This window comes from Trichogramma pretiosum, unplaced genomic scaffold, assembly GCF_000599845.2.
Source record: "Trichogramma pretiosum strain Unisexual culture from Peru unplaced genomic scaffold, Tpre_2.0 scaffold91, whole genome shotgun sequence".
NCBI lineage: Eukaryota > Metazoa > Arthropoda > Insecta > Hymenoptera > Trichogrammatidae > Trichogramma > Trichogramma pretiosum.
Window position 1 is genome coordinate 8,221 of NW_019640791.1, and position 10,255 is coordinate 18,475.

Sequence of the window (10,255 nt, forward strand, 5' to 3'; positions counted from 1 at the left end):
ATTTCTATTTCTGTTCTGGGCAGTTGTGACTATACCGATTGAATTGAGTTTTGAAAGTTTTCAGAAAATTCAATTTTATTCGAAATACTAGAGATCAAATCTGAAAAAAATTCACAATTTTAATTATAGTCCAAAATTGAAGTATATTGGAAAAATTTCATCATATATTGTTCAAAATATTAACCCAAAGCATAAAATATCAAATTTATGAAAAATAAAAAATAGGTATACCTGCAACGGCATTTATTTAATTAGGCTCATTAATATAACTAGTCTTGGTTTTTCTTTTTAAACCATACGTCCTGTCTTCCCGCTCACATTTTTTGAGTACATCTGTAAAATAATTATGATCGAAAGCATAAATACTAGCGATTAAATTAGGATCCTTTCTTCTTCTGATATGACTTTTATCGTGCGTAGAAGCAGTGTTTATTGCGCGAATAATCATTTCAACACTAATTTCATCTTTGGTTTCACGCAAGTGTGCCAGATTTTATTAAATCTAATAAAATAAAATAATTCAATTATAATTACTTTTCTTCCTCCTATCAGCAAGGTGCTATTTGACAAAGCATTGTACTGAATGAAAATTAAACCATCACAGACAGTCGGCACATCAAATTCATCCGGCATCCAAATGTCAACGTTACCATCGTCGCGCCGTTTTAGTCGGTATTGATAATAAACCGCTCACTCAGTTTGATTTACTGTAAATATTAATATAAAGTTTAATGTAATAATTAAGGTCTCAGCTCATTGTCAAAGTGCTTCTTCCTATTTTGATGTATTAATGTAAAAAAAACACGAATCTTTAATTTGAAAAAAATAATACAAAAAATTACCCCGCAAACATTACCACGCAAAGATTTAACTTACACACGTATATAATACTTTATTATTATTTACTTCTATCGTAATTCACCATCACGATGCAGTTTCAACTTTTCAGCTGTGGCAAACTGTTACTCGGTTTTTTGGTTACCTGTTGTTGTAATGAAGTGGGTTATGCTGACTGAAAAATTTTCTGAACAATTGTAACGCGATACATACGCCAAGCAATCGATTTCATTTGAAAAATCACGAAATTTTTAGCTGAGAAAATTATATTAATTATATTAATTATATTAATTATATTATGTTTTATATTAACTTAATACACTAATAATTTTTTATAATTTTATGGAAGATAATATTTTAACTTCCTGCTTAAAATTCATATAATCCGTACAAATTTAAAAATATTAATTCTCCCTGCTGAAAATTTCGTGATCTATAAAATGCGATAAATTGCTTGACATTTGCATCGTACCTACCTATCAAGCAAGTATCTTACCGATTTAGTTTTACTTCCTGCTAGAGGAAGATCTTTGATTTAATGAGCTTAAAAACGATATTTTGAACAAAGCGTCGTAGAACAATTTCGTTTACAGTATTTGTAAACTACATTAAGTTCTCGTATGTCGTCGCCCCAGCGCAGGAAGGTATCTATTTCCAAGCTGTAGCAAGAAGGATACTTACTCGCGCGCAGAGGCAAAAAGGTATCTATCTCGAGCGCAGCGGCAAAAAGGTATCTAATTCAAGCGAGAAGCAAAAAAGTAGCTTATTCAAACGAAGTGGCAAGAAAGTTTTGACGCGCTGAATTTAGGTTGGCAACGCAGACGTAAATGATTAAATTTTGTTTCAACATTCAACATTCAACATTTAATTCAAAGTTATGTAAAGCCGATAACTTCTACTTTCTTCTCAGAACATAGAAAGTTCTCCATAAGTGGCAAATTGAGTCGAAATCATGGTGAGATTGATTTGTTTGCTCGCATTACAAATGGATGAAAATCATTACACAAGCTCAAATGTTTTTCCTCTTTTTTGCTCTAATACGAAACAAAATTTTATCATTTACGACTCCGTTGCCAACCTAAATTCGGCGCGTCAAAACTTTCTTGCCACTTCGTTTGAATTAGCTACTTTTTTGCTTCTACGCTTGAATTAGATACCTTTTTGCCGCTGCGCTCGAGATAGATACCTTTTTGCCTCTGCGCGCGAGTAAGTATCCTTCTTGCTACAGCTTGGAAATAGATACCTTTCTGCGCTGGGGCGACGATGTGCGCAGCAAAATCTCGAAAACATGACATTGAACGGTATCAAATTCAATTAGATTTATAATTGATCATGGTAGTTAAGAAGCCGGAATAACTTATTGTGCCATAAATGCGTAAAAAAAACTTTTTAGTTGTTTATTTTTTATTACAGAAGGTAGCGATCTTTTCTAATGAATTTGCAGCGATTTTTATTAACATAAAATGTACTATAGAAATGAAATAATACAATCGTATATCAAGATGTATAAAGACTTGTATAGGCCACAACAACATATGTTGTAAGCTGCGAAAAGTATTATAAATTTTCTACTTAACCTTTTGTGAATTCTGAATTTTAATTTACCAGAAATTTTTTTATTCCAAAATTTTTTTATTCCAAAAATTTTTCATTCTCAAATCTTGTTTTCCGAATTTTTCATGTTCCGATTTTGATATTCTGATTCCTAAAAATCCCGAATTTCATGCATTTCAAAAATTGATTCTTAATTTTCATCATTTCGAAATGTAAACATAACGCGAATTGAGCAGCAAATAGTATAGATTGGACAGTTTCTAATTGTGGTCGATTACGTATGGCAGTTTTTTCTAGATTTAATTTGCTCCAAATTCGCTCAGAAGTTGCGTTACTGTTCGGCAAAAGGAGTACTGATAGAGAAAATTTACATAGATGTGATAGTATATATGCTTTACAAAGTATGTTTCAAATTGCCCGCACTCATAAAAGTTGGCTACATGGAGAAAGTCAACGAAGTCGAGTCGATAAAATAGTGCGGCAGCCCTGTTTGCTGCTCGTTGTGGCGCCACTCATGTTTCGGGTATGAAAGATTCGAAAAATGAGTGTTAGTCTCACAGTGCTTGGATCTTTTGACATAGTAACAAGGCAGCTTGCATATCTCGTTTCCAATATGGAATACTCAGAATACTCTGTCGATGTAAGTTTTTAATCCAGATGTCTTTATGACAATTATAGTTGTAAAATATTTGTGGATATGTTAGAAATAGAATATATAATAATGTAAAAACGAAACATAAAGCAATAATAGCATAAAAGTTTAAGGGGCTATTCTACTTGGTCGGCCGTAAAAAAAGGTATTTTTCGCGAATTTTTTTTAAGCAATCTATGACAGATATCGTTCTAAATCTTTTTGGGGTTGATAAAGGTAGTATTGAACTATATAAAAAAATTTTTTTCATTAGTTTTACTATACATATATGTGTATAATGCAGCCACGTGTGAAGGCACGAAAAAAAAACAGGTGCGCACTGTCCTACTGATTAAGCAATAATGAAACATCTGAAACACAAAATGAAAAAAGCCTTTTATTCAGTGCATGGTTGGCTATAGTTGGGACCAAAATTTTCATTTTTGGGTCAAAAATAACAAAATGGCGGCCGTTTCAGCAAATGGAATAAAAAAAGACCTTTTTTTTCTCGGTTTTTCCTTATAAAAAAATAGAAAAAATTTGAATTTTGACAAAATTTTGGTTCCAACCATACTTATATATGTAACAAATAAGTGGTTAAAATTTCAGACGAATCGATTCAGTAGTTTTTGAGAAATCACTGGGACCATATCGAAAAACATCATTTTGAGAAAAACGCGTTCAAAGTTTTTTTTTTCGAATAGTTAAAAATGTGATACTTACGATTAATCAGTGATACCGGCGCCATACAGAAGACCTTCAGATTCTTCATGAAATTGATTTTCATCCCATTCCGGTGTCTCTGCGGCTTGCTCTATCTTTCTGAGACAAGTCAGTGCTACGGCGGTTCGCTGAACGTATGCGCTGCTCGTCGCACTTCTCAGCTTAAGTAGATGCATAGGCTCCGATTTTTAAGTTTAGCTCATCCATCATCTTTAGCACGGTGCAAAATCCTTCATTGAAGATACAAGCAACTATGTTGGTTTCAATTTCAACAATTACACCACCGGAAAAAATGTGTTTTAGTGCCATCATCCACACGGAATGGTTGAAGCTCTCGTTATTATTTTGCATGTGGCCACCTAAACATCTTTGCAGCTAAACTTTGATTAACGTTCAAAATCATCTACAACCACGTGCTCAGCGCTTATAGTAAGCCTTTACAGTACGTTGCAACATCTGATTATATGTACATAATGAGCCAAGATTCGAAAAAAGGGGTGGGGCTGTTAGGCGTATTATACAGGTACAAGCGTACACGCGCACTAAGAGGCGCGTGCCGTTGCAGAAAGTATACTTAGAAGGCTTTGATCGCTCTGAAATTTTAACACAATATTTTCAAAGACATTTACTTTCAAAAAATGAAATAAAAAAAATCGATTTTCTAAAATGGTTAAAGTAGAATAGCCCCTTAAGCCATGAAAAAGAAAGGCACAGAGCAAGTGTTCATCGGCCTTGCCCGATAATTACTCGTTCTTTGGGACTTTTTTGTTTTTCACGGCCTAGGGCAGCAATATACTATTGTTAATGACTTTATTACATAATAAAAGTAGTAATTTCATATATAAAAGTAGGAACAATCGAGAAAGCTCTTTGTCAAAGTATTGACAGTTAAAAAATAATTACCGTAAAATTTTGACAGCTGATCAGGCGATGACCACGAGGTTTTGTTTACAAATGTCTAAATCAGGAGACCGACCACAATTGGGACATGACTTTATCAGTTGAGCATCTGCTCTCACTGAAGTAATGGATTGATCATGCTTTCAAAATAAGCGTGTTGTGATTGGTCTTTGCATTTGGTAGGCGGCGTCGGATGCATCGAAGGCGTGTTTTTAAATTTCTTATAACGTGATCGAGCACGGAAATGGTGCACTAACTAAAAATTTAACTTTTTTTCAACATTTTATTTGCATAATTTTGTTTCAAGTTGTGTAATGAAAGTTTTTTGACTATATAAAGTCAGTGCAAATGACCATTTCACTTATATTTATTGTATATTTATTTGTACTTATTGTATAAGTATTGTAGAAATGAATTTAACTACATAGCACTTATTACCAAAAACTACCAGTTAGTAATAAGTGCTATGTAGTTAAATTCGTTAGGTAGTAGTTCTATTTCTTAGCATTTTTTTGCGGTCATTCACTTTAGTCCATTCGAAACAAAATTTAAATATCTATCATTTATTCTGATTGTTTTACTACAATTTTTATAATTCAGTTCACAAAGTGTTTAGTTAATAAAAATAGAATAATATTACTTACCTTATTGTTACTGAAAAGTCATAACTCCGCCTTCATCTCTAATAGTTACAAAAAATTTGACTAATATCTTTTTTAATTTTATTACAGAAAAAAATCCTCCATCTACAAAGTTCTGATGGAGTTATTTTTGATGTGGAGTTAGCAATTGCTAAGCGCTCAGGAATGATAAAAGCAATGATTGAAAATTTAGGTTTACAGGACTTGGAAGAGGAAGAGGCTCTTCCTCTAACCCAAATTAAGTCTGATATTTTAGAAATGGTTATTAAATTCGCTACTCATCATAAAAATACTCAATTAGAAGAAGAAGGTGAAAGCAGAAGACAAATGACAGAATGGGATAAAGAATTTTTTAAGGTATTTGAACAATATTCAGTTTGAATATTTTTATCATAAGAATTTAATTTGAAAATTTAATCTTAAAATTCAAATTTAAAATCAAACGAGTAAAAATGATATTTTTGTTTTGATTTACTAAATAATGTTGTCAACACAATACATAAATTTACTAGTAACTTTCAGGCACGCTTCGCGCGCGTACATTTTTCAGATAGTTTCGAAAAAGTTGCTAGTTTGACCGTAGATGTCACTTTATTATGTTCCGACTGGAGTCACAAGTCAGTCGACCAATTAGAGGCCGAATAGATTGGCTTCACTTTTAGGGTCATCATTATTTTAAGAGAGGACTCATTCCGTAAAGTTAAAAGTGAATGCTAGGGAAAGCGAGACTGGCATTTAATATCTTGAATTATAGAAATAAGATTAAATTCTTAATTTTTTTACAAAACTTATGTATACATCTTAAGATACAATAAAAATTCTTATAATATTTTTGAATATCTTACAGGTTGATTTACGGACACTTCTAGAACTTATCCGTGTAGCTAATTATTTAGACATGGAAGATTTGTTAGATTATGCAGCTGAAGCAGTAAGCAAGGCGTTTGCAGGAAAATCTCCAGACGTTATAACAGAAACTTCGATATCCGCTGATCCGAATCAACCAGAAGACAGTCCTCCACTCAAGCCGTCAAGAAGAAGAAGCTCCTCCACGTTCTCCTCATCTGATTAATCATGCTAATGCCTCTTTTTAACAATTAGATGAAAAATATTTATTTAAATAAGTGACCTAGTTATAGATACTTATATTCATGGTAAAAATTAGGAAATGAAATAGATATAAAATTATTGGAATAATAAAATTATAATTAACATTCATTGAACCATGGACTTTATTTAATGTTTGATAAATTTACGAAAAATATTTATCCAGTACTGATTTAGGAGCATATGATACCGATTTCCTTCATACATTTAATATTAATTTACATAAGAACTAGAGGACACCCAAATAGAATACTGGGAGGCGCTGTGGTATCGCATACATCTCAATTCAGTCAATATGGTAAAGTTTATAATTTTTCGAGTAAACAAAAATCTAAAAATCCAAAAAAAAAGAAAAGTAAAAATCCAATGTATCATATAAAATAAAACTACCCATTCGCGTAATAGAAACTATGAATTGACGTTGTTTCGCTGCCACACGAGGTGACTCTCCGCTCGGACAGTGCAGGTGTGCCACCTTCACATGAAAGTCTTTGTCAGAGCTTGCGGCAAAAGTAAACAAATGTCAAACGCTAAAGCCGTCAAAAAATAATCGTATCAATTCTTTGATATTCTGATTAATACTAGGTTTTTTCAAAACTTTTGCACGAGAATGGAAAACAATTGTATTGCTACACGGGTGAAAAATGAAAATTTCACATACGTGGTAATGACGACTTTTTTTGGTCGATAAACCAATACCCATATCCCTTTATATGTAAATTTTACTAGTGTCCACCAACTAATTATAAAACAATTTAAATACCGGAGTGACAATAATATTTTCATCCTACCAAATAGGGTATTTGCATAAAAAAAAGTAATGATATTTTTGAAATCAACATATATGAATTATCAATGAATATTTTTTTTTAATTTTTCATTGCGTTTTTACTTAAAAATTCATCGTTTCAAAAACAACAACTTTTGAAACGGCCGAAAACGCGCAGAAAGTGCCCGAAGCTGTGCGAGCGGACCGTGACATCATATTTATCAGTAGACGCACATATATATAGGTATACAAATTACATACAGCAGCCGACTTAAGTTATAAGTATGACGTCACGGTTATGCGGACCAATCAAAGTCGTTTGTGGAGTTAAAAATAGTTTTCGAATTTTTTTGATTTGTATTCTCGTTTTTAAAAATTACCTGACTGTTCAAAACTGTTTATTTGTTTACTCCTAAATTCCTTGATACGTATATTTTACTATAACGTAATTATTTCAATTTTTTGTTCATGCAGATACCCTATTGAAAATGAAGAAGTTTTATTTCAAAAAATTTTTTGCAATAAATATTTTAATTTTTGTTTCTACAAGAATTTAAATTTCGCGCTTACTCCTGGTACTCTAAGTGAGTAGTAATTCTGTCCACTTTCTTCTTCCTTACACAATATATACACGCACGACTATTCGATCCGATCAGACTACATTGAAGTCAACTTAGTGAAAGTTTGTACGCGCATGACTCACGGACACACGTGTTTCTGGTTTGACACGAAAAGTAACGATAAGTCTTCACACTGACAAGAACGTTCGAACGTTGGAAAATTTGGTGAAATACAGCAACGACAAATTCAATCAAAGTAAGTTGAAAATAAATATATTCATTTATAGTTTGAGGTTCAGTTCTTTGGGAATTTTCATTGTTTCGATTCAGAACGACATAAAAAAGTATGACGAATTTATTCCAAAAAGGAGCCTACGAACTCGCTGTAGTCAATTTTATCCTACAACTTCGATGAAACTAAGTTAGCCTTACTTCTTTATTACTCGCACGTCATCTTCAGTCTGTACTTACGTACCTCTTTTCGCTCATCAGCACGATATAATTGATTTTATAGCGCAGCGATCTAAAAATCGCAACGTTTCCGCTAGTCTTAGGCTCTTGTGCTATTCTATCAAGCCCCCTCCTTTCCTGTCTCTTTTATAGGCGTTTAAATTCTAAAGGTCCCTCGTGGTTATTCGAAAATGTACGTGTAAGGGTGAAAATATTTGATCGAACCTCATGGTGTTTGGATAAAAAGGTTAATTAATTCAAATTCAATATGATGAACATTCACCACAGTTTTCTAAGAAAGTTCTTGATATTTTTTCTCGATTACGATCGCCTGTATGGGAAAATTTAATTTTCGAAATTATGTATACTTATTTTATCTCGTTTTCCAATGTTAAACATGGATCGTCGCTTCGTGTGATGAAAATAAGCTCCGCTTCCATGACTCGCTCACGTCTCGTATACGGAAAATCATAGCCCCACCTACATCTACATTTTCAATAGCTAGAGACATGTGGTTGGAAAATTAAAAATTATGAGATCATTCTGAATCAATAGAATGGTTGCAAAATATTTGACTAATATATTTTTTAATTGTGTTACAGATGAAAATTGTCCATTTAGAAAGTTCTGACGAAGTTATTTTTGACTTGGACTTGTCAATCGCTAAGCGCTCAGGATTGATAAAAACAATGATTGAACATTTAGGCGAGGACAACTTGAATGAGAATCTTCCATTAAGCAAAATTAAATCTAATATTTTAGGAATGGTTATTGAATTTGTCATGCATCATAAAGATTCTCCAATACCAGATAATGCCAAAGAAGTTGAAATGACGGAGTGGGACAAAAATTTTTTGAAGGTATTGAACAATAAGAAATTTGAATTTTCTTTATTATTAAAATATAAATTGAAAATGCAAACTTAAAATTCAAATTTAAAATCTAACGAGTAAAAATGATGATTATAATGTTACAGGTTGATATGGAAACTTTAGTCGATCTTATCAACGCAGCCAATTTTTTAGATATGAAAGATTTGTTAGGCCTTGCGTGTATACAAATGAGAAGCTTGCTTACAGGTACTCCCGAAAATGTGCAGATAAATTTATCCAAATTGACAATATAATTTTTTTATACCATAGGAGCTCCATCTCATTGAAAGCAACCAATAAAAACTGATAAAATATCACAATTAGTGTATGGAAAATTATGGTAATAAACCACTTGTAAAGTTTTTATAAGTTTTTATTGTATTAATCTTAAATTAATAATAAATTTATTTTAATAACTTGAATCGTATTCATTGGGAATAGCGAATAAATTTTCATGTGTTTTTATTGTCTCGTTCTATGCTACAAGGCACAAAAGTTTGTTTTGAATAATACTATATCAATAAAGCAAGTACTAGACATGAGTGCCTCTCGGCCTGAAGAAGTTAGCACAGAAGGACACGATTTGGACATTCAACTTTTCGCTCTTACCATGTCTTAATCAATTAGCTATAAAACCCTAATTACTTTATGGTTTTGAGGATGTTCCTTGATCAATTCTAAGACTTATTTTGTTCGGTGAATTTTGACTCCAAATTGAATAATTTACGAGATAACAAATAATAAAATTTGAAAGTAGAGATCTCGACTATATATTACCCGCATATAACAATAGTAAGTTGTTTAAAAATTGAAATTAAAAAAAAATTGACCTCAAAAACACTTTTTTTGTGTAAATTAAAAATACTTACTATAAATTGTTAATTCACGCAAATTTAAATACCACCATTAGAAAGAACATCTTCAAACCCATAGAGTATGGTATTTTTCATAATTTTTCTCGCATCGCTTCAGACACGGTAAGAGCTCAAAATTGAACGTCAAAATCGTCAATCAAGCCAAAAATGTCAAGGAGTCAATCATTGGAATTGTTTGATATGTATTTGTATCACAGTAAAGCTCATCTATTTTGTAATAAAAACAAATACATTATTGAGTTTAAAAATCATTTTTATTGTAAATCCTCGTCATTTACATGCTTGGTGAAACGTTATTCTTGACGAGGGCCCGAGAACCCATATAATTTTTTAGAT

General features: G+C 32.1%; 2 protein-coding genes across 3 annotated transcripts; both read left to right on the forward strand.

Annotated features, from left to right (window-relative positions):
* Positions 1–2,966: 2,966 nt before the first annotated feature.
* LOC106655288 (S-phase kinase-associated protein 1-like) lies at positions 2,967–6,396 on the forward strand. Of its 2 annotated transcripts, none has more exons than XM_014375607.2 (3): positions 2,967–3,031; positions 5,377–5,643; positions 6,134–6,396. In XM_014375607.2, the coding sequence occupies exons 1-3, from the start codon at positions 3,005–3,007 to the stop codon at positions 6,356–6,358; spliced, it is 519 nt and encodes a 172-aa protein (XP_014231093.1). In that variant the 5' UTR covers positions 2,967–3,004; the 3' UTR covers positions 6,359–6,396. The 2 variants fall into 2 exon arrangements, with proteins under 2 accessions (XP_014231093.1, XP_014231094.1); XM_014375608.2 differs by lacking the exon at positions 2,967–3,031 and adding an exon at positions 4,758–4,824.
* A 1,416-nt stretch (positions 6,397–7,812) lies between these two features.
* LOC106655287 (S-phase kinase-associated protein 1-like) lies at positions 7,813–9,466 on the forward strand. Its single transcript, XM_014375606.2, has 3 exons — positions 7,813–7,978; positions 8,775–9,032; positions 9,149–9,466. Exons 2-3 carry the CDS (start codon positions 8,775–8,777, stop codon positions 9,296–9,298), a joined length of 408 nt encoding a protein of 135 aa, XP_014231092.1. The 5' UTR covers positions 7,813–7,978; the 3' UTR covers positions 9,299–9,466.
* The last annotated feature ends 789 nt before the right edge of the window (positions 9,467–10,255 follow it).